The 23,257-nt window shown below is 42.0% G+C and overlaps 1 protein-coding gene across 1 annotated transcript in view; it reads right to left on the bottom strand.

Moving 5' to 3' along the window:
* The window catches only part of trpc7b (transient receptor potential cation channel, subfamily C, member 7b), a 43,425-nt gene extending 27,281 nt beyond the window's left edge, over positions 1 to 16,144 (bottom strand). The window contains exons 1-4 of the mRNA XM_053879030.1: positions 15,638 to 16,144; positions 8,849 to 9,611; positions 3,120 to 3,302; positions 381 to 545 (exon numbers count right to left, since the gene is read on the bottom strand). Coding sequence (XP_053735005.1) covers positions 381 to 545; positions 3,120 to 3,302; positions 8,849 to 9,611; positions 15,638 to 16,113 — 1,587 coding nt within the window. The 5' untranslated portion in view covers positions 16,114 to 16,144. The remainder of the gene's footprint in view (positions 1 to 380; positions 546 to 3,119; positions 3,303 to 8,848; positions 9,612 to 15,637) is intronic.
* Positions 16,145 to 23,257: the final 7,113 nt, after the last annotated feature.

The raw sequence follows: 23,257 nt of genomic DNA, 5'->3' as shown, positions 1-23,257 counted from the left end.
TTCTGTCTTACCACCACTGTGACAGTGAGCGCAGACTACGGAGTCATAAAACAGATGCACTGTGACCAAACACTCTGAGCCAAATTATAAGTAGCTTAGGCATGAAATCTCCTGAACACTCAACACCACCTCAATGATGATGTAAAGCAGTCTGAGAGAAATCACATTAGTCAAGTGTTGGCGTTTAAGGGATTGGAAAAAAAGCTTGCACAATGTTTCACCAAACACAATAAAAATAAGTATCCCAAACACTGAACTGTTTTATTATTACCTACAGTTATGGATTATTAAGTAAACTTGAAAACTGTGTAGGTTTCCATGAGAAAATGGTGACAAAATTAGGAACAAATACATGAAATACATTTTTCCCGATAGTTTACCTTGCTGCATGGCATGATCCAGTAGGCAACAGCCAGGAAAGGCAGACCAACGGTGACACCCAACACGGTCCAACACTTCACCCCGACAGACTGCTGTCTCAGACCTGGGAGATTCTCATACCAGATAGTCAGCAACTGCTGCTGACAGTTCGGATGGGCGACAAACTGCAAAGACAGGGTGACAAGAAAAACAGACACGTCAGACAAAAGACAGAAAAGATAGATGTAGGTAATCTAGGGTCTCAAACTCGAATGACCTTAGCATGGAACTGCAGCCATTCAGTAGTGAACAGGAAGGTAATGAATTCATTGCATTAGAATTGCTGTTTTTCAATCCACTTAAGTGCCGGAATACAAACCAGTCAAAGACAGTTCAAGGCTCAATTGAAAAAGACCACAAGCATCAGAGAGGTGACACAAAATTGACGCCATACACCATGTATCATGGGCCACATGATATCAAGTCATGCCCACCAATGTGCATGGTGCCAGTCTTCAACACCATGTTGGTCTACGTTTTTGTCTTGAGGAGTCCCAGCATGCACTGCAGGGTCGAAAGGCTGCACTACCCTTCAGTTTGTCTGTTTTTGGTTTTTTTATTAATAATATTTGCAGTGTTTTGATGACATTCGAGAGGGACGGCCCTGCTGGGGCCACACCAGTGATATAGTTGGACACCTAGTGGCGGCCCATGAAACACCATCCACAAGTGGACTGCATGCCAGGAGTTTGAGACCCCTGAGGCAGAGGGAGAGAAGGTGAAGTCACAGTCATCAATATGCAGACCATGATAAGACCAAAAAAAAAAAAAAAATTTCCTTTTCTCACTAGCAGAAAATTAGCATAAATCATTTAGCCATGAGTTCAGTGAACATCAGCTCAGAGGAAACTCAATATGTGACCTGTTTCTGAAACACTCAGTGATACTCTGGGAAGCAAAAAAGCCACTCAAAAGTCACTCTATTAATCTGACGCTGTTTACTCATAAGCTGCAAGTGCTTTACAAATATAGCCACCAACACTAGGTGGCACTTGGAGGAGATTGATGTTGCGGTTAGAGGAAGGAAGTTGACAAGGGAGAAATCGATGCTGAGCGGAATATCTACCTGCACAACAATCAAACTCTATTAGTGATGCTTTTCCCATGGAGCTGTCATCAGGCCAATTTCTCCATCAACCTTCCCACATTGGATTGATTAGGCCATGTTTTGTCTGCATCCTTGGGATCTCACGTTCCTCAGGTACTTCGTGATCATCCTCAACCCTGACGCTGCAAACAATCCGTCTCAGGAATGCAGCACATCCTCGAAGTAGCAGCGCCAGTCTTGCTCTTCCTAACCGACCTGTCCATCAAGCTACCGACCCGTGACAACAGCCCTCCGTGCATTGAACACCAGGCAGCACATATCAACAATCTCCACCTAGTTTCCATAGCAATCCATCTCTCTCCAGCCTGCTGTGTAATTAGCTCCCCAAGTACACTACGCTGTCTTGTCCAGAATACAACTGTGTGACCAGGCTGTTTGCTAGAAAACACGCACACAGTAAGAGAAAACATTTAAGTGCCTCCAAACTCGCAGAATCAATCCAACACTTCCAGGCTGAATGATTTATTTTCCATTTAGTTTCACGCTCTTTTGAAAGTCAGCCCATTTGAATAAGAACTCCTTCAATAAGATCTGCTTATTTGAGCCAGGAGGGTGATTGTGTAAATATTTGAAATGGTCGGTTCATCACCTCTCCAGAAACAGTTAATCAACAATGGATTTATCCTTTGACACACTGAACTCATTTGATATGGCTCAAGGAGTTATCGACATATTGAGGAACATGTTTATCAATTCAGTCAATTTGAATATGACATCTGAAATTGAAGTTATTTTATGTCTACTACGGACTGTACGATGCCAATCTATCAGCTTTTCTTTCGAGCAAAGTAGGCCATCACTACTGTTTTGTTTCAAATAAACACTGAGGGTTTTACTGCACATCGTGTACATTTTAGGCAAGATGACTTTAATTCCATCCAATCTGTATTTGCTAACTTGGTTTATTTGTTAACCAGTGACGCTTTTTAGCCTAAATTTCTTGACACAGGAGCCTTGTAGTTTTTAATTCACTGATATTGATCAGGTTTTTGCCATACCAGCTGTCAATTTGAGTCATTCGTAATTAGCATTTGGCTATAAGAAGTCCCCTCTTCTTCTACGCTCCTCTTCATCGGACATTATTTTAAAAAAAGCTATTGAAGACTTTAACTCTGTTAATGTCCTGTCATTGACTCTTGAATTTACAAACAGGTCGTTTGGGTATGCACAACAGGTCCCCAGATTTCACCTGAAACACTGTTTTCGACAAGCCAGACCTTGCTACCCACATACACAGTACAGCATGTAGTGTGCAGTCTAGAGTATAGTGTACAGTATTTTTAAAATTCTTTCATTCAAATAACATTTGCATTTGTACATTACAGATATTTCGTTTTGTGATTTTCTTTTCCATGTTTCCCATCAGCTGTTTCCACGTGTGTTGTTTAACGTTTTCTAATGTGCGACCTAAAGTTTTCACGTCTCACACTCACTCTAATCTAAATTCCATTTTGCCTCAGTGAAAAGGGTTGACTTTTTCTAGATTCAGCGCAAATCTTTCTGCTTAAAATATAGAGCAGATGGTTCACAAGTTCTCACAAATTACAAATATACTTCAAGTTTTGAACTCAAGGTTTCCAGGTGGTCTTACCTTCTTCACCTCATATTTAATGGCAAGTTTGACACGGCTGAGGCAGGGTCGGTTGTATGGGCTGGGCGGGCACTGATCCACATCCCCGTTCAGTATGGCCTCCACCTCCTCTGTGTCGCGACACAGATCCAGCACGCCGACCACAAAGTCTTTGCACTGCATGGACAGTTTTCGGTAATCATTCTGCAAGAAAGGGGGAACCATCTTAAAAGAAGTGAGGATGGAGGATATTTATTATTATAACACGAATCATGACATTTCTCAGCCCTATTATGAAAAACAGGGGTTGTTTCAACCAACATACCAAAAAGCCCACAAAATCTTTAACACCTGTCGTCTCCTATAGACAAGGCCAGAACATCCGGTCCACTGAACCCGGAGCAGTTCGGCTCAGCTTTAGTGAGCCGCAGACCCCAGTCTGACTGCTTAATAGTGACAGGTTGATGAGGTTTCATGAAACAATGTCCTAATTTTGAAAGGCCACTAGATGGCACTGTCTTCTGTATAATATAATATTAATACAATAACTGTTTCAATGAAGCCTCACATCATTTTCAAACCAAGCCACCAACTGAGCTCCGAAAAGTAAGACACTGCTTCATGACACCTTCTCGATTTAACACCAATAATATGGAAGGCTCGTCTCTATGTCTTTAATATCTTTCATGCATTGTTGTGATGAGTTGACTTTCCCCACTGTGGTAAGAATCATGGCATTCTATCAATCTAGCTCATGTAGCAGAGCAAGCATCGCCTGAAAACGTCATCAGACCCAAGCTGGTCAGAGTCCCAGGCCACCTAAAGAATAGTTATAATAACATTTAAGAGCATTCTCATGGGCTTATTCTTCCATTGTATTTGCATCACCCCACCCGTCCACATTGCTCCTGTCACTCGAGTTCAATTTATCTGCTCAGTAACCGCATTCACAAATGTAGAGGAGCTGCGAGTGCCTCTTTCTCATCCTGAAATTGGTTAGAAATGCTCAGTCAATGCCACTGCTTTTAAAGACCGACATGGGCCGCGATGCATAAATGGAAAGCAGAAAATGAGAAATTGCTTACTGGCTCTTGAAATACATTATTGGCCTTTTATACCAAGAGAGGAAAAAAAAAAAAAGACTTCCCTGGAGAAAACATTCTCTTCATGAAATCCATCAGATTTGATCCGAGAGAACCTTTGAAATGCGCTTTTCAAGCATGTATTGAGATTGGTGAATTCAAGAACAGGATCTTTTTTCTTTGAATGATTACACTCTTATGATGGGAAATAATAGCTTGCTCTCTATAGTGGCTCACTGTCTCTGTCATCTCCCCCTATAGCTTATGGAGAGCTATTTTCTATAAGCTCAGACGTGTTTTTGGTTTGACCATCTGTATTGAAACGCCCCTCTGGTGTCCTCACGGACCCTCTGGCTATCTTCAGTTCCTCCACGACTGGCTGAGCCGAGAAGAACAGTTGGCAGAGTTTAGTTATCAGCAGGACCCAAATCAAGCTGCTAGAAAGCAGCCTGGCCCACATCCATGCCAAACTATTCCAGAACAGTCGGACCGAGAGTGAAGCCTACATTTAGGTTTCTTCTTCACTCGTGCAGGCCTCACTTTTCAACCCAAATTGCTCAATACTGCTTGCAACATCGAGCCAGCTGTTCATTATTAAATGTGCCTCTCTTTCACTATCGAAATATCCATAACAATTCCAGGTGTGGTCCCGCTCAGGGGACCATATCGCCCCTGGCTAGCTCTTCCATCTGCTCTCCTGCTTTATCGATCATTATTTGAAATGAGCACACACAGCTAGCGCATGCATTGCCATTATATCTACATAGGTGAACTTTGCTTTAGAATTCCAAACATGCAGCGGCAGCCTGGGGGGCACAGATGGAGAAATGAGAACGATGTGAGACAAGGAGGTGTGAAGCAGAGTGAACACAGTTACGGATGATTGAGCCGATGGGGAACACAAGTCAAGCTCACCACGTGATGGAGGAGGAGGAGGAGCGGTTCGAGCAGAATGGATGAGAGACAACAATATGCAACCAGTCTACATTCTTAACTGAAGCGGTCCATCAAAAAATCAAGCCAAAGCGAAACCATTCCAACCGTACTGAAGAGTCTCAATAACTGGAAAACACAATAGTGTTCTGTATTGATTCTTCTAATGTTTTGTCAGGAGCCCATCATCATTAAAACAATCGCTTTCTTCATTAGCTAACTCTTTATCTATACAGGCTATTTTCTTCCCTGCATCAAATGGATTAAGGTGATTGATAGACTACTTACAATTAATTCACTTAGTAGCAAACATTATTTAACTGAGCTGCCATTCATCATCTTTCAAAATTGGATGGTACTGGGACTCAAGCATCTATTTGGTACTTAATAATGATTGTTTGAATCCAGAATTAAACAGAATTAAAGCGGTCATTTATACTGATTCAACACAAATTCCTATCTGAAATTGTATCAGTAAATAAAGGTGGCTGTTTCAATTGTGAGAGAGAGGGTGCGACCTTTTTCACTGTTTAACTAAATGTAAGGAAGTGTGCAGCTCCAACATTGATTTTCCCAGCACATGGTCCGTTTGAAGCTGAACCAATGGGCATCTTTCTTTATCGCAAGGTGGTTTCGTTGGACCTGGCTATGTCAGTCAAAAAAGATTTATTATTTCGATTTAGTGACTCAGACCAAGGTTAAATGAAACACATCATATTATTATTGAGTTGCATGGCGGTTTTATATTTGCATTTCCCATTAAGGAAAACAAATCATTTTCCTCCACCTTTACCAAGTCTGTGCATAACAGTCTGACATTCTTATTGAAGCGTGCCTCAAAGAAAATATCTCAAGAAAATAGCAAAAATATGGCGATATAGTATTGACATTTTAAGTCCACTCTAAGGACATTAAATAAAGAAATACTTAGATTCACTGGCGTATGTAACAATATAGTTGGGCCTTATTTATTTCTACTAACAATACCCGTCTGTACGCTGGAGCTGTTTGGCAGATTACAAGAGCTGCTCATTTCTCTTGCAGACTATAAAATTTAATTGAAGGTGTAAGTGGACTGAATTGGAAACAATAAAGCCAGTTTCATTTCGCCAATATTGGAGGTTTATGGATGTTTTTTTCCTACAATAATGGCTCTTGTTAGCATATATTGCACTATATTGCATCATCACTTAAACACTACTTTTTAAATGACAGGTACAGGACAATTTCTGATATTTTATGACCGTAAATTTTGTATTTTATGGGGAGCAATGAGTTGGTTAGAGTGGACAAGCATATATTTTTATGAAACTTGCTGACTCTAAAGGGGAAAACTACATCATATTGTAGTGTTGAGTGATTGTTGTAGGATGAAGTTCGTCCTACTGCAGAATGCAGAGAGCTTTTCGGCCAGTGGGTGTCTTCGTGCAGGAGGTTGAACTGGATGGACAAGCGTGCAGTTTATTTAGGTTTACTGCTGTTGAAGCTTGCTTGGGCTCATTTATAAGAGAAGTTTGGGTCGACTTATTTACAGCAACTCTGTCTCACACTCTGCCACAAGACATGCCTGAGTTCCTTTCCAAGAAGCAAAACAGCAATCCTGATTCAGAATTTATGACATGGTTGCCCGCAGGCACACAGATAGCTCAGGTATATTTGTGAAAAAAAAAAAAAAAAAAAAGAAACAAAAAAAAAAAACAGTGGGGATACTGGAGGGGTAAATGACAGCAACATCAGTGGGAGTCAAGCAATTACATTTCTTCTCACTGCACTGCACCAGTGCATGAGCGACCGCTTGATCTTCCCCTGGAACGCAGGATATGTTCGCCCATGTATGCCACAGACTCACTGTGTAAAAAAACATATAAAAAAAAAAACAGAAAAGTTGGATCCAGAGGAAAATATCGAGGGCTGACACAGACAGGCGATAATTAAAAGGTAATGAGACAGATGAGTAGCAACACAACTGTGGTCCCTCAGGTGAGCCCTCCTCATTAACTTGTCTGGAGAATGGGAGCAGGATGACAAGCACAGAGACGGTAAGCCAGGCAGAAGGGTGGCTGAATAACAAGATATAGAGGAAAACACATGCTTGGACAAAGAAAACAATCAGAGGCAGAAAATTGTTTTTAGATCCCTGTTGTGCTGTTGTTTCTCTGGATTAACAATTCACCTATCAACAGACAGATTTGGGATATGCCATGTTATTTTTTTAGTTTTTTTATTTCATTTATGTATTGTGGGGTGGGGGGATATTAAAGTCTGCTGACAACAAAAGGCTATTAAACTCCCTTCATCATTTTAAATGGACATGTCAGTGTTGGAACTTCAGGTTCCATTTCACCCTGAGGATCCTGTTCCTTACAGTGCCAGGTTTGTTCTCCCAGTTGTTTCAACTTTTCATTCTTCTGAAGTAAAATAAAGTCACAAAAATCTGAAGGAAACAGTCAAAATCTAATGCTGTATCTCTTGTATATTTTATTCTTATTTATTCAGTGTATACTAATAATGGACATAAAAGGAAAAACAACGCCTATTAACTCTTTAAAAATCTTATTTGTCAAGAAGTTTGATGACCCAAATATCCTTCTATCAAAGGACAGCCTGTTTCAAATGTTTGATGTCTTCTTGCAAGAACAATAAGAAGCTTTTAAAAAATTCAAATAAATGTGGCTACACTTTAGATTAGTGAACATATAAGATCACAAACAAATGACTTATTCATATGTATATTAGCAGCATATTAGCTAGTTATTATCCGTTGTATTATCACTACAAAGTGCTGACGTTTTGTGTAGCCTTACTATATTTTACTTGGGAATAGTCACGGAAAGTTCACTCTGAAAGGCATAATAACACACTATTAACAGTATACAAGCAAGTAATTTGTTTATTAATGGCAAATCTAAAGTGATTCTGAAATTTCACTCCGAACAACACTCACACCATCAGTTATTTTTCTGTCAATTTAATTGTCTTTTGATGTGTTTCTTCTTGCAAAATATGTGACAGTATAGCTTGTTGCTTGATCATGTTTAATCGGGGTGGAACTCGATGAAAAAAATACAAATAATGTCATCAATTAAAATTGACATCATGTTCACAGAGCCATATTTTCTGGCGCTTCTATCCTGAAGTTTTATAATTTATTTATTTTTGGTTCATTAGTGCAATCTCATGCAGCCTCCTTCATCATAGATGTTTTGGTTGTGACATTGTATAATGTGGTGCACCAGTAATTGGTGCACTGAAAAATGTTCCCTGTAAAAGAAAGTTTACATGTCATTAATCTGTGGGGCTTTTTGCATCAATTACTTATTTTCTTCATAATTCATGAATTGATTTTAATCTCTTCAAACCTCAGCCCGAGTATTTAAACATGTATGCCACTGAGTATAAGCATAAATTACAGTTTAAATTAAAAAAAAAAAAAGTTTTAGAATAACTATGAGCATTGAAAAAAAACTGATAAAGTTTTGACGGGAATTAAAAAAATAAATTGTGTCTCAAGCTTTTTTTAATTAGAGGGATGTATCATTCTACCATCAATGATGTAACAAGAATGTCCATGAGAAGTAATAAACTAAACGTCGGCTCCTGTCCTTGCGTGGACAGTTCCCACTCATCCATTACCAATGGGACCATCTTGGATCAGTGAACGATTCAGGTAGAGCTTCTCGTGAAGAACCTTCCTGGTCAGCTTTCAGACATGACTCTACAGGGGAAGTCTCTCACCTTGAACTCTGTCTCGATGTTGGCCAGTCTGGCCAGCTCATTGCTGAGCTCCAGTGCAGTCAACACCGGATCCTCGCTGCTGAGTGACAGGTAGGCCGCACTAGCCAGGCCTTTGTAAGCGTTCATCCTGGACCGGGAGTGGCTGAAGGAGTCCTTCTTTTGCTTCTCCACACACTCCAGACACTTGCAGAAGTAGTCGTGTGGCCTCTCTATACGAGCCCCTTTTGTCAAGAGGATATGGACTATCTCGTACTCCTGGCAGTGAGCAGCCAGGATGACTGGCGTGACATCGTGAGAGAAACGTGTTCCGTCCTCATCATAGGCATAAAAGTCATCGTCACGCATCTCCTGCTCCAGAGGGCTCAGAGCCAGACGCAGACCGCCTCCGAAAGCAGGGTGGGCAAGAATGGCTTCTACGATTCGTACGTAGCCTTTTGAAATGGCCAGAAGAAGACCATCCCCGATCCGAGCCAGTCCGTCCTTCTTCAGCAGCAGCTCGGTGACCTCTAGGTGCTCGTTGCCCACGGCCAGCTGCAGCGCATTCTGGCCCATGTAATCCACGCAGTTGAAGTTGAGGGTTTTAGATTCCTCGAGCATTTTACGAACAACAGGAATGTTTCCGTATTCAGCAGCATCCAGAAATCGCTCCTCTTCCGCGGTCAGTGCAGAGCCACGCTCGTTGAACATATAGGCTGGACCTCGGACTGCCTGTCGACGCCCCTTCTCCCGTAAAGTCGTGTGACGCCGGTGCATGGCCTCGACCCTGAAGGCAGCGGACAGGAGACAAGCCGTTAGAGTGATGGACAGTCATGTTGCAAATAAACACAGAATAATGAATGGCAATGAAAGCCACTCTGGCCTTCAATGACAGGCAGGAGACAGGAGCTGTAAAACCAGATTACAGGCTCATGTCTGAGCAACAATGCTCTTGTGTCTTCACGTGGAGGTTTTCCCTACATACCTTATGGGAATCATGATATATTACTTACGATCATATTAATCTTCTTATATTGAATAAACAGCTTTATAATGCTTTGTCGAATGAAAGATTGAACACTGTGATAATGGGTAAGGTAACCTCAATTTGATCCAGCATGAGAGGTGTGTGGCTGATCAGGTTAACTTGGGATGGAAAAGCGAGTTATGGAAGGCAGGAACCATCTGGTAGGAGGACCATGGAGGAACCAGGAGGAGATATCCCACCCAGAACCGGTCCAAACAGCCTGATCTGAGGCTGAGTTTGTGGGGGAAAAGCACCTACCTTCCCCCAAGTGAAGGAATGTGAAAGTTAAGGAACAGCGATGGGTCCGGAGGATGAATTATGGACCACAGAGCCAAGCAGAGACCGGACAGAGCCAGTCAACAAGCAGAAGCAAGCCAACCAGAGGAGGGGACCAGATTATCTGTGGACAGCTTCCCACCATAACAAGGACTGAAAATGGGCAACAACAATGGGCAGCAAGAGGTTTCATCAACATTGCTCTAAACCAAGGGGAGTCAACACAAGACCTGGAATTTGGCACCGTGGTTACCCGGACTTCAAAAGACCAGGACAAATCAGCTGAGACTACCCCCCAAGAGGAAGTGTGGATTAAAAGGGTCATTGCCAGAGATAGTGTTTGTCACTCTACACCACTTGAGCTGAGGCTAAGTCAGGTGTAGTAAAGGACTCAGAGCACTGTTAGGGAATAAATAAGACTCCTCTGTCAGGGAATAAATTCCTTCTGATTTTAACTTGTTGGTTTTTGGTAGTCAGTCTCACGACTGAACGAACACACAGAAGACACATTAAAGTTTCGTTTTAAATAAGGTGTAATTTTAGATGGAAAAGCGCCTTTGAAAATCATTATTCACTTTTCATGTATCAGTAAATCCAATTTTGCAGCAGTGTTCCTCAAGAGGCATCATTAATCTTAGGAATGCCTCATCCTGCGTATCGAGGGAATGAAGCTGACTTGGTTTGTTGACAACACTGCGGCACAATATGATCAGTTTCGCGTTGTACAGTTAATTAAATATGTCATTCATTCCTTACCATCAACATTATATTGAATTATTTATCGCCAAGGAGGTTTTGTCTTCCATGCCTCTATTATCCTACTCTCATATTCATTGAAAAGTTTGGGAAACGTTGAAGAAGGACGAAGGAAGAGCTCATTAAATTCCAGGGGGTCGGTTTACAATCTCGATCCAGTAGGTGAGCCCAGGGATTCTTAACCCTAGGGCCGAGGCCCATGGTTGGCCTGCGAGCGCCCCCTAGAGGGCCACTAGAAGTTTATTGTTTTACACCTCTGGGCCGTGAGACGCTCAATTTTAATACACTTGCCACATATGGTGGCAGTAGTGTGACTGAATTGAAAGTGTGAAAGATTCCCAGGTTTAAAGTGCTGAGGAATTCGCTTATTATGTTGTTATTAAAATTGAATTAAAGGAGTAGAATTGCCTATTGCATGTGGTGCGGACAACATGTGGCCCTGGTTACAATGCAAGATGTCAGGGCCAGTCCTTCAATTGACACATTGTTTCTTGTGTCGAGGTTCTATATGATTTGGCAGATCCTTGTAGATTGTGCTTTAATTTTGCCTTGTAATGTACCTGTTCTGACATGATCCAGGCATGAACCAGACTCTCCAGCAATCCTCTTAAAAGCATTGTAGCAGAGACAATCGAATTGAAATGGCAAGTGCAATAAAGAAACAAGTGAGTCACTGGCTGATGCCTTCATGGATGTGGAAGGGTCAAATGCTATTGGAAGAGCCAAACACAGACTTCTGTTGTGACCTCTAGCAAAGCTTCCTCGAGGCTTCTCCATCACATCTGCCCCCTGCGAGATCAATGAACCGCTTTCCTGTCAAAGTGCATCAAGGGTCCATCTTGGGTCAAATGTGGTGATTGGCAGGAGAGAGATGAGCCTGTCACTTAATTGGCTGTAGCGTGAAAAATTGATATTTCACTCATAGAGTAGGTCAATAGACAGTCAAAGTGGCTTCTTCTGACGACAGGCAGCCACAAACATGAGCCCATTTCTCTCCGCAGGCTTTGTGTTGGGGGTGATTTTATGTTGCGAACAGTTCCCTCCGCTGCAGAAGAAGATAGCTGGTTATCAGTGGACACATCTCCGTCCTGAGAGTGTGTGCAGTCAGAGCCTGGTGATGTTTTGGAGATGGCTCTACTCAGTCAATGACAGTATCTAATATGAACGCGTGCGCATTCATGAACAAAGAGACAGACGCCAGCGAAAAGTTTTCCTGTGACACCGAAAAGCTCGAGGATATCTACGAGTCAAAATGGATGAATAGACATTTATTTCATCCACAACACAATTGGAATTCCTGTTGCAGCTTTTACGGGAAGAAAAGTGTCATGAAAAAGGGGTTGGGGAATAAATGATGCAAGTGTTACCCGAGCTGCCCTGTACTCTGTCACCATTATTAGTTGATAAAATGATGAAATCTTACCGTCTACTTTTTTTTTTTTTTCTAAAAAGAGTGAGCTTAGCTATTTCAGCATTTCAGAAGCAATAGAGTGAATGGCAGTCAATCAACCTGAAATTGCTCTGGGTCAGATCACAGCAGAGATTCCACGGCAGACAGAGATGACTTTTTTTGTACTCTGAAAATATTGTTTAATGACATCAGTTTTGTCAGTATGTGGCTAAAACATCTTTGATTCCAATGCTCTGCTCATGGATCTAAAGGTCTTCTCAGCCCAGAGATCCCCTGCTCAGTACTCAACAGATAAGCCAAAAGTGGGTTTTTTAACAGCATTATACTCACACCTAAGTCTGTTAGTGAGACAGCAGAGCTAGAATTGTAGCTCTGCTGTCTCACAAAGCCATCCATTGTGAACAAGCGCACAGTCAGAAAACAAATCACAGTTAACCTCCAATTCATCATCACATGCAGGTCAACAGTTATGCTGTTTGTCTGTTCTCTGTGCCCCACCCAGAGGCCACAGCTCCTTTTTGGTCAGCACACATGAAGATGACTATCTGGATGTTATAGCAACGGCTACTGTTTTGAACTCCTCACAGGGCTGACATAACTGCTGACGCTGCAGGAAGATCAATCATCCAACTCCCTCCTGCGCGGCGAGCGGAACCAACTGAAGTCAGAGATGTAAACAGAAATGATAACATTTTAATTAACAAAGGAGTGCAATGTTTTATGTATGCAAATAATCATTTTTGAGCATTGATCATTACTGACCAAAACAAACATGGACCCACTAGTCGAAGATTGCATGATCAATTTTTCATCAAGTAAGCATTTCATTCTCAGTCAGGTACCGCACACACCACAGTAATAATTCAGGAGGCTTATTTCTAATTCATTCCACTGAGATGTAAACTCACCGGCTATCGCTCCATCAACAACACGTCATCTCCTAAGGCGGCGGCCAACCATGTGCAACAGATGTAAGAGTCTGCCTGGCATGCAAACCATCCAACGAGAAACAAACTTAATATGAACTGCTGTTCAAGGTAACGCCGTGAATTGTTTTCATGAGCAGGCTTTTGGAAGAATATTAAACTCGGAGCTTCTGTTTTTCTCTTTCAGACATGTACACACACACACGCACACACACTCTGTCAACCAGTAAATTGCTCATTTTCGTGATCAAAGGTGAGTTGCTCACTGCGTTTCTCTGGTAATGAGAAACAGACATGTTCTCTCACACACACACACACCCAACATTAGCTATGGCCAGAGCGTGGTCGAGGCTTCCACACTTCCTGTCTCCATCCAGGTCTTTCAAGCTGAAGCCTTGTGCACCAGAGAGACAAGACATCAAAGACCTGCCACTCTCATTATCTGATTGTTACAGCTCAGCTGCTTGTGCTGCATTAATATCCACTCCGCCCGACCATTCACGCTCCTTTGTCTCTGTGGAAACTCAACAGCACGCCACGCATCGTCTCTCGTGAGTGGACACCAGACGATGACGTGTTTAGAGGACACTGGTCAAAGTCACTCGCTTTTACAAGAGTCCGTTTAATGTTAATCATCAATGACACTGAGGGATGTGAGGGGATTTAAGCCATTCGCTCCAGTTCAGTTCATACAGCACCATATACACACACGTGAACACACACACAGTCCCTCATGAGTCCTGCTGAAGCAACTGTGCATTGGAACCAATCAGAATGTTCTCCCTCCCAACACAAGGACAACACCGGGCCAGTGGAAGGCCCTTGAGACACTTGAATTAATTCAAATCCACGCTTCTTTACTCAACCCACTGGGGCAAATTCTTGAAGGACAAAGTCGCCATGACTCACATTAAATTTCCAGGTGAGTGAGACATTACATTACAGTGATGGTTCACATGTAAAGTGAAACCCAGCTGACATAAATGCAGACATGAAACATCTGTCTGCAACACTGTACCTGTATGAGACGCCTATTTAAATCAGAGATTGTTTGCTTCCTGGTTTGTAACGCCTGAGTTCCGAGAAACACAAGGGCACAACACAGGAGTGAGGACGACGCTGACATGATAAATATTTAACGGAGCTGGTGTCATTAAATTTACTGTTAAATTAGAAGTTTTCAGGCCACATGTGGACAGTTCCACGATCCATCCTCACTGTAACAGTTATCACTGGGACAGAATCTCTGCGCAACCATCAACACAAACACGGACTCACATAGAGCTTCTGGCATCCCACAAACAGTTCAGCACTACTGTGTAGCGACTCTGTATACGGCAATGACAATAAATAAAACCGCTGCTTCTGATGCCAACTCAGCCCTGTTGCTCAAGTGATTCCACCAAACTTTTGTGGAGCACGTCATTGGACAAGTAAAGGTGAAATTGCTACATGCACAAGTTCATAAATCAGATCATGGTAATTATATCACTGTAATTACAGTCAGTCCTCCAATTGCTGTACCACAAACGTTTCAACTATTTATCTATTTCCTATATACTTAACTATATTATACTCTATTATGTTTCACTATATACTTTACTTCACTATATACTTTGAAGGGTGTAACTTAAACTTTCCTACTCACTTTTTTGCCATTAAAAACTGTTTTTTCCCGCACTTTCTGCGTAAAATTGAAAGACAAAAAGGTAAACATGGACTTTGACACTTCTTCAAGTCTTCAGCAAACATTAAAGACATTGGAAATCCCTTCAAGGGCGCTGTGGTTCTGCTCATTGATCTCCTCACACTTGAGTTGATAATGAAAATAAACTCACACAGAAGGCAACTATGGAATGTAGATTAATACACGTGAGGATCAATAAACACCTCCAGCTCTTCTGTGCTCTGAACATATAGACTGTTTCCACTTGGCCGCCTCAATGTGCAGCGTGTTTTTCAATTAACTGCAAATGCTTCTCAGATTGTACCATCGAATTCTCATACCATCACCACCACACTTTGAAGACTCACAGATATAAAGGTCCTGAACTCAAACAATGAGAAGCCACATATTTACAGTATTCACTCATTCAGGTAATTATAAATTTGATGCCTGGTGTTTTCAAAGTTGCTAAGAAATGTGCTGGCTAAGACAATTTCAACTTCTTTTTTTGTCATTAAACAGTTCAGTTCAGGCACAAAACTCAATGAGAGATACTGCAGAGCTTTTCTTGCTGCGTCTTAGTGCCATATTGTTCACAGTAATTACAGTATACTAAGCATCACCTATGTGTGATTGATTGATTCCTTCAGACCTATCAGTTTCTCCATGTTTGGAGGTAGTTGTGGCTTTATTTTCCGGTTATCAACGAAAGGCAGATCACATTCTAATGGGATTAAAACGGAGGACTCACGACTGCCTGGAGTCTGAATTGAGCTGTGGGTCTACATGCTCAACCGGGTGGTGATTCCCATAATCCTGGAGCTCCGGACATCGCAGTCTCTTTCCAGGGTGCTGAAAGCGTTCAGCGTTCCTGGCTCCGCGTCCCCTCCACTTTGGAAGCGGCTCATCCTGGTGGTCTCCCGCCGCGTCTGAGCTCACATCCCGGGGCAAACGCAAAGTGGAGCCACAGTCCTCGGAGCTTTGGAGCAACTTTGGAGGCGTCAGACGCGGGGACTTCTTCTCCTCTGAGGTCTCTGAAGACGGCTGGAGACACTCCAGTGAGGCGAGATACGGCTGGTCCGTGTCCCCGAGGAGCGGAGAGGCGGAGGAGAAGACGTCCAGGAGTCGCGGAGAAGACGGAGATCCTCGGGGAAGACGCTCCAGCGCAGGCGGGGAAGAGGAGTCTGATCGATGCGCTCCCTCGCCCTCTTCTCCCTCGTCAGACATTGGGAGATTTGGGCTGCAACTGATACCCCTACGGATCTTGGCTAAGTGACGGACATCACCTCGCGTTGGTTAAAGTTTTGTGGAGAGCATCCAGCGCCTCCACCTCACACGCGTGTGCGCGCTTCAATCAGAGAGAACCCGGCGTGAGCGCGCAGGGGGCCAACCCTTTTTAAAATGGAAGAACATTGATTTGGAATTTTAAAAAAGGATCGATTTTAAACAAGTAGTTTAGGACTGAAGCATTAAAATTATTGGGGTGTTTCGTTTCATATATTTATGTTGCAAAAATGATTAATTTTTAAAATAATTTTGATTGAAAATTAAAGAAATGATGATGTGAACTGATTTAAATTGTAAAATAAAAAAAAATCCCACAACAATGGCGTTTTAAAGTAGCGTAAGTTAAGGAACGGTATTATTGTCAAATTAATTTAAAAAATATTTACGGATATAATATAGTACTTCATTCCTAAAATGGATCTAAGTGGGCAGGAGCCACATCTGGAGGGTAAGAGCAGGGGACACCCTGGACAGGTCTCCTGACCAACAACAGTAATGTAAAGCACCAAATTCAGAGCTCTTTAACTGAGCTCCATGGCTGACTATTGAATAATAGCCGTGTTGTGCTTGTGCGTTAATAGTCTTCCACCTTAACAATGGCATTGTCGTAGCAAATCGCTGTTGTTCTAGCGGAAAGATGTGAATGAAGAGGAAGAGCACGTCCGGTGCAAATGTCACTCCTGGTTGTTGTTGGATGTGTGTTGCTGTAATTAGGGGAAGAGACCGATTGATCACGGTGGAGTCTGCGCACGCCCCCGCTCAGACCGTAACCTGCCCCTTTCATCATGAACACGCATTTCACTACTCATTAAGGGAAACACGTCGCAAACAAAGGAGACACTTTTCCAATCTCTCCCAAGGCCACTAGATTAACATGACAGCCGTGGGTCACTTTTGGTGACCCCTGTGACAGTCAGCCATCGCATCAACCTCTCTCATGACATGCCACATGAATAATACACAAGAATAAATACCACATTAACATTTGTCTAGTAACAGTATGTGCCAAGATTTACCCCCATTTTTCCAAGTGAGCCTTTTTAGTCTTTTTAGATGACCTCACTTGAGTTCAATTTAACTTCAATGCAAAGATTAATGTTTGATCCGTGGTTCTCACCCATCATTTAAATCAGTCAACTGGATTCAGGTTTGAAAATCTATTCTCTAAGACCCAACATAAGTCCAGTTATCCTGCGAAAAAGTTTTTTTTTCTTTATGAAAAAGGCATTTCTTTATGACATTCAAAGCCTTGAACATATTTATTGGCTCAGTTTTCTGCTGTTCATTTCAGCCATCATGCTGCTCTCTAAAGACCTTCTAGTGCCTTCAACGCGATCACACTTGAGACTGCAGCTGTTCCGTCTCCAGCTTGAGTGCCTGAAGGATGAGGAGGCAGATTGGAGGAGCTTTCTTTTGGGGCTCAATCACTTGCCAACAGAAAGACTCACCATCCAGCGATCATTGCAACACCTGAGGACAATCTGTCCGAAGATCACTGGTTTGTAGTTCTATGATTTGGTGGGATTAAAACACAAGTCATCACTTTCCATTCTATGTGATGCGTAGCAACATCTTGGCCATGAATGCAAGGGCTGCTGTGGCTCTGTGTGAGACCTGCAGTCCACCTTCCAGGACCATGGAGCCACTGCATAATCTCATCCCGTCTATAATCAATGGTTTGAAAATAAATTGCATTTGTTGCAGGAATCTGTCTTGTAAAAGTTAACAGGGTGAAATCAAATCTGCTTCCTGACTGAATGTGGTCAATTTCCAAAACTCAATACATGCGTCAGTTCTGAGGCTCGCCCTCTCGGTAGTTAGCATGCATCAATACACGAAAACTATGAGCAATATATCATCATCAAATGTCATTCAAGTGCTACACATTTATATTTTAATAATGAAATGTTCATAACTCATTGTATTCGATGCAAAACCTCACCAAATTACTGATATGATGCCGCTCAAAAATAGTGATCAATGAAGGCAAGTATGTCAAAAAAAACTTTTGAATGTAAGCAGTTTTTTTTTTTCAAGGATCAATTCAGTGGTCGTCTCTCTTCCAGAGTTATCTATACTCACAGTCTGCCTCACGTCGGCCAGCCTTTGTCCTCCAGCAATAAATCATTCTTACTCCGAATCTGAGATAAAAGATAAGTCGGACGCACTGAGTTTATTTGCCGACTTGGTCTCATTTAGTGTAAGCGAAGCACAGTACACCTCATTAAACAATGCAAACAATTACACAACCAAACACATTTTTAATGAGGACGGACTCTGCCCATCGCTCTTGTTCGGCAGAGGAGGTATGTGATTCTGGTTAACTATTTCTCCTGTGGTCGGTTTCTTCATTCACAAACCTCACCTTTGGTACTAAGTGAAAACAAAGATTAGCTCCTCCCACAATAGTTCTCTATATGCATATAGTGCCCCAAGTAGTTTCAGTTTAGTGGCGTCTTGTTCAGCAGTGAGTTAATGATGGACACTAGAACACAGTTTTTTTTTCAGATGTCTTATGGGCAGCTATTTGGCAAGGTGTTCTAGATCCAGGCTTTTGTTTTGTGCTGGGAAGTATTTTCTCAGACTTTAATTCAGGAGGCTTTGCAGTTGACTCTGCAACTTGACCAAGGATAAGTCGAAGGCAGCATTTGAGTCACCTTCATGGTTGGGTATGACAGCTGGAGCAATAAAACATTTTGCATCACAAAATGATTCAAGCAGTCTTTGAATGTATTTCTGCCTGATGGTTGTTGCTTGTGGCGCAGTGTTTGCACCCGGTCACCAGGATGCGTGCGCACAGTGGGCATCCGGTTCTTGATTGTGTACGCCTGTGCTTATCTGACTGACACCACTGTATGATCTGTGTTTAATCAAACCTCTGCCTATCTGCCTATGCAAGCTTTTCATTCACACTTTAATTTCCTCCCCAAGTTTACTCTGTGCTGCAGCCAAGGCTGAGCGACAAGAAGGGGACTGAAGGAGGTGATCAGTAGGGAAATCAGGGAGCCAGTGAGAGTGGCCGACAGGAGAGCTTAACTGGCAGGGAGATGTGAGCGGTCTGACTGAGGGGGTGATGATGACCAGTGATCCCTCACAGCTTCACCTCTGACACACCGCTTTCCTCCCATCTCCTTCTTCTCTCTGCCTTGCGGCTCGAAAGCAACGGCCACCCAACATACATAGAGATTCTTGTTGAAAAAGCTGCCAACTAAAACCACCACACAAAGCCAACCGCGCCATCCCAGACAAGCACTCGGTGAAAAATAGTGACACAATTCCTTCCACGTCGAAACCCTCCTCTGTGAAGCCTTTGAGTCAGGGGGGAAATTGTATTGAGGCTGTGATGGCGGGGGCGCCATGGAGACCGAGACCGAGGTGCATTTCTCCAAGAAGCTGGAGTAAAAAGTATTTTAATGAGGCCACAGGGCTGACTCCAGCCATTCCTTAAGACCCGGGATTTGAAAACGGCTTAATGGGCCAAAATGTACTTCACGCTCCGGACGACCTTCAAAGGGAAGGACATGAAATAATTAATGCATTTAATTGGGTGGTGGAAAGAAAAACATATTTTGTGGCCTCAGGACATGGAAATTATTATTTTTTTTAATCAGTATTAATTTAAAGCGTCATAATTAAGTAAAAACACACCTTGAAAATGAACGTGTTGTTGCAAATTGATCATTGCATTCTTTCTAGAAAGAAATTATAAATAATAATAATTATGTTTATTTAGGGTCAGTCTCTATGGGAAAGACAAAAATACTCTAAAGGCAGTTGTTCAACCGTGTCTGAAGTGCCTCACGTCACTGTTGGAGTTCATGCAGATGCAAGCAACACCAGCAAGACACGCGCCTTTTTTGTGACATGGTTATTAATGCACGACCTTCAGGGCATGGAAGCCTGGACACGTAACGGCTTCTCCTGCTCCGTCTACACCACAGACAGACGCGCAACCGCTGAAGGGAAAGCATGAAAGAGAAGGAGCTGTCGTGGGAATTTTGGCTTTCATGCCACACTGGAACTGCATCAGTCTGGAAATGTTTTCATGAGAAGCATTACTCGCTCAGTTTACTGACAAACTTCTCAACAGGTTAGTAATATAGCACCCTTCGTTGCAGTGCATTTCCAACTATATGTCGTCATGGCTGTTTACCCCAGAAAACCTTGGGCATCCAGACAAAAACCTCGGGGAGTGGTTTATGGAGCCTGAGACTGTTTATAACACTGGCAAAAAAAAGAACAGCCCAACTGTTCCAGCAGGTTCAAGCCCTCAGGCCTCTCAGCTCCTGCCAGTTCTGATCTCCCGGCAGTTAGTCACAGATGTTTTTATGGATTTATTTTTCCATATCTCAATTTTTGAAACTACAAAACAAAGATTATGTTGATGCTATTACAATGTCATCATATTGTAAATCTGACTTATGAAGCATTAGTTGAAGAAAGTTGTACAAAATCCATTACATGTTGCACGTGGTGGGCAGCAGGGCATGTTCATTTTCTCAGCAGCGAGCGACCGCTGTGATGGTTCAAAGGAAATGAGGTGGAATACTAACCCTGATGTTTGCAGAAGAGGAGGATGAGACAATAAACAAGTGAATGGTTCAATACTTGCTGTCAAAGTTCATTTCTTACAGAGACAGTCGAGGGTTAATAGTTAGTTCATACCTTAAACCACACTGAATACAGTACCTCAACTTCTTCCGTAGCTGACCTTCCTACCCTCTTGTCACTTCCACTGGTGAAATAAGCTCCCCCTCGCTCCTCCCAACATCATTGTCCAAATAGGTCAATATGGATGACATTCAATCATGAAATGTAAGATATCATAAAAAAAAACAAAAAACATGTACCTGTTAGTCAAGGCTTTACTCTTGAGGTGACCATTCAGATTCAATTCAAACGTAGAAATTGAGCAGAGATTCTCGATAGTAGCCATCTGCCAAGCAGCTTGGTCAGCTCCAAACAAGATAACGTTCTGTTGTGTGATGCAGATGTTATTGATCGTCCTCGGTGTAAAAAGTCACAAAATCTTTTGAGCACTCAGAAGATGATTTATTCAACACTTCCATCTTTCTTTTAAACGAATCATTCAACATGCCTCACGACAACACAGGACAGACAGCGGTGATCAATCAATCCTTAAATGTCTTGGTGTCTTATGGAAATGATTCCCCAGACTCACCTCATTCATCTCACTCTGGACGTAAGCCATTCACTTTTATTTCAAGTTACATTTCCTCTCACATGGGACTGAAAGAAAAGGGTTTGGGTCCTTGAAAAGCTATAACACAAGCTTGAGTTTATGATATTCAGACACAGTTGCACATGTGGAGAAATATTTTGGTTATTTTTATGTGACACCGTGGAATGGGGGAAAATGTCTTATATTCATCTGGATATTTATTTGTATTTAGTTGGGGCTATTTCGAACAATTCTGAGCTATGATTTGCACTGTGGAATTGTTTTCCCTGTATGCACAAGCAATTACACATATATCCTTGTGTATTTGTATTAAGGCTGTTGAGTCCTTTTTTAAATTGTGACTAATCGCACTAGAGACATCGATCTTGACAATTACAGTTTTTACTTGCTTCAATTACTGGCATAAAAGCTCACATTATTACAGCACTGACCACTCAAGTATTATGAAAAATAAAAACGTCATATGAAATTATTTGAATTATGATGATAAAAAAAAATACAACTACAAAATACAATACAATTACAATTTGAATACAGTGCTGGAAAGTCACATTTTTATATGGCTCTGACTCCAATATATGATCAATTGTGGGAAAAAAAAATACAAACCAGGTGTCATTCGTTTTTTTTCTTTTTGCAAACTGATTTCAATTTGAATTTACCAACACCAAATGAGGTGTTCTATTGTTTAAAAGTAAAAGAGAGTAAAGATATCACTTCTGTGAGAGCAAGCTGGTTAGTGTTGGGCTAAAAACGGTGAAAATCAACAAAGAACAAACAAAGAAAAAGGACACAATCATAAACAAGTGGACAAGACAAGATAGAAGCCAAATATGATTCATTACGTCTCTTCAGAAATCAGCTAGTGTGTTATAGAAACATGGTTTGTGAAAGGCACAATAATAACAATGATAATAGCTATTATTATAGTGATATACGATCTTGTCATATGTCCTGGATGAATCCTGACTCAGCTTCCCAGAATGAATGTGTGACATCCAACAACGTTAACAGTTTCATATGAAGCCAAACTTGATGCCTGGTGAAGTCATGAAAGACTGAAAATGATCTTTCACAATTGAAACGTCATGACATCAACATGACAATCAGTGTTGGTGGGGAGGGGGTGGGAGGGCAGCCAAGTCAATTACTCACAACCTCCATTGACCTCGGGATAATTCTGCTGGTAGCTTGATCAATAAAACTCCCCGCAGGGACTGTGCTTGATGTTGGTAACACTTGCCGCAGATTTCTTCTAACGAACGCTGGCTTGTGTTTGAACCAGTCAGGTTTGTTTGCCAGATAAAACACGCCACCTATCTCTGGCTGACTTTGATAATGAGGCTGGGTCTTAAATGAGGCATCAGCGTTTAGTAAAAGGATCAGTTTGTGTTTGAGTCGGTGTCAGAAACAGTGACTTACAAGACATTGCTCTCACATATCGTGGACCAATTGCCTCAAAATCACCTCACCTGACTGACGCCGGCAGAGTTGTGAGCTTCCATGTCATCATGTCATCAAAAACAAAAACAAAAAACAGGCCCTGTTTCCTCCCCGGTGCCTCATTACATTAAATCTATGTATCCTTGAGAAATGTTCCCAAGTCAAGCCACAAATGGTGTAACGTCATCGCAGGAATTTTCATTTCAGTAAATCAGATTTAGCCCTGACGTTCTGCAATACAGCAAGTGACCATGGGTGAAAGTAAGAACTTGGCAAATAACAACCCCACAAGGAAAGGTGAGAGAAGCAAATGAAACTCACCCAGGACAGGCTGCAGCTGGTGCATGTATAATGCTCTGTGCTGCCAAAGTGCTGGGACGAAAATGGTATTAATAGGCGAATAAAAGCAAACGATTCAATGCAAGGCGATTTAATGCT

Source organism: Synchiropus splendidus, chromosome 11 (genome assembly GCF_027744825.2).
Source record: "Synchiropus splendidus isolate RoL2022-P1 chromosome 11, RoL_Sspl_1.0, whole genome shotgun sequence".
Classification (NCBI taxonomy): Eukaryota; Metazoa; Chordata; class Actinopteri; order Syngnathiformes; family Callionymidae; genus Synchiropus; species Synchiropus splendidus.
Note: the sequence above shows the minus strand (reverse complement) of the source record. Positions and strands in the feature narration are given on the sequence as shown.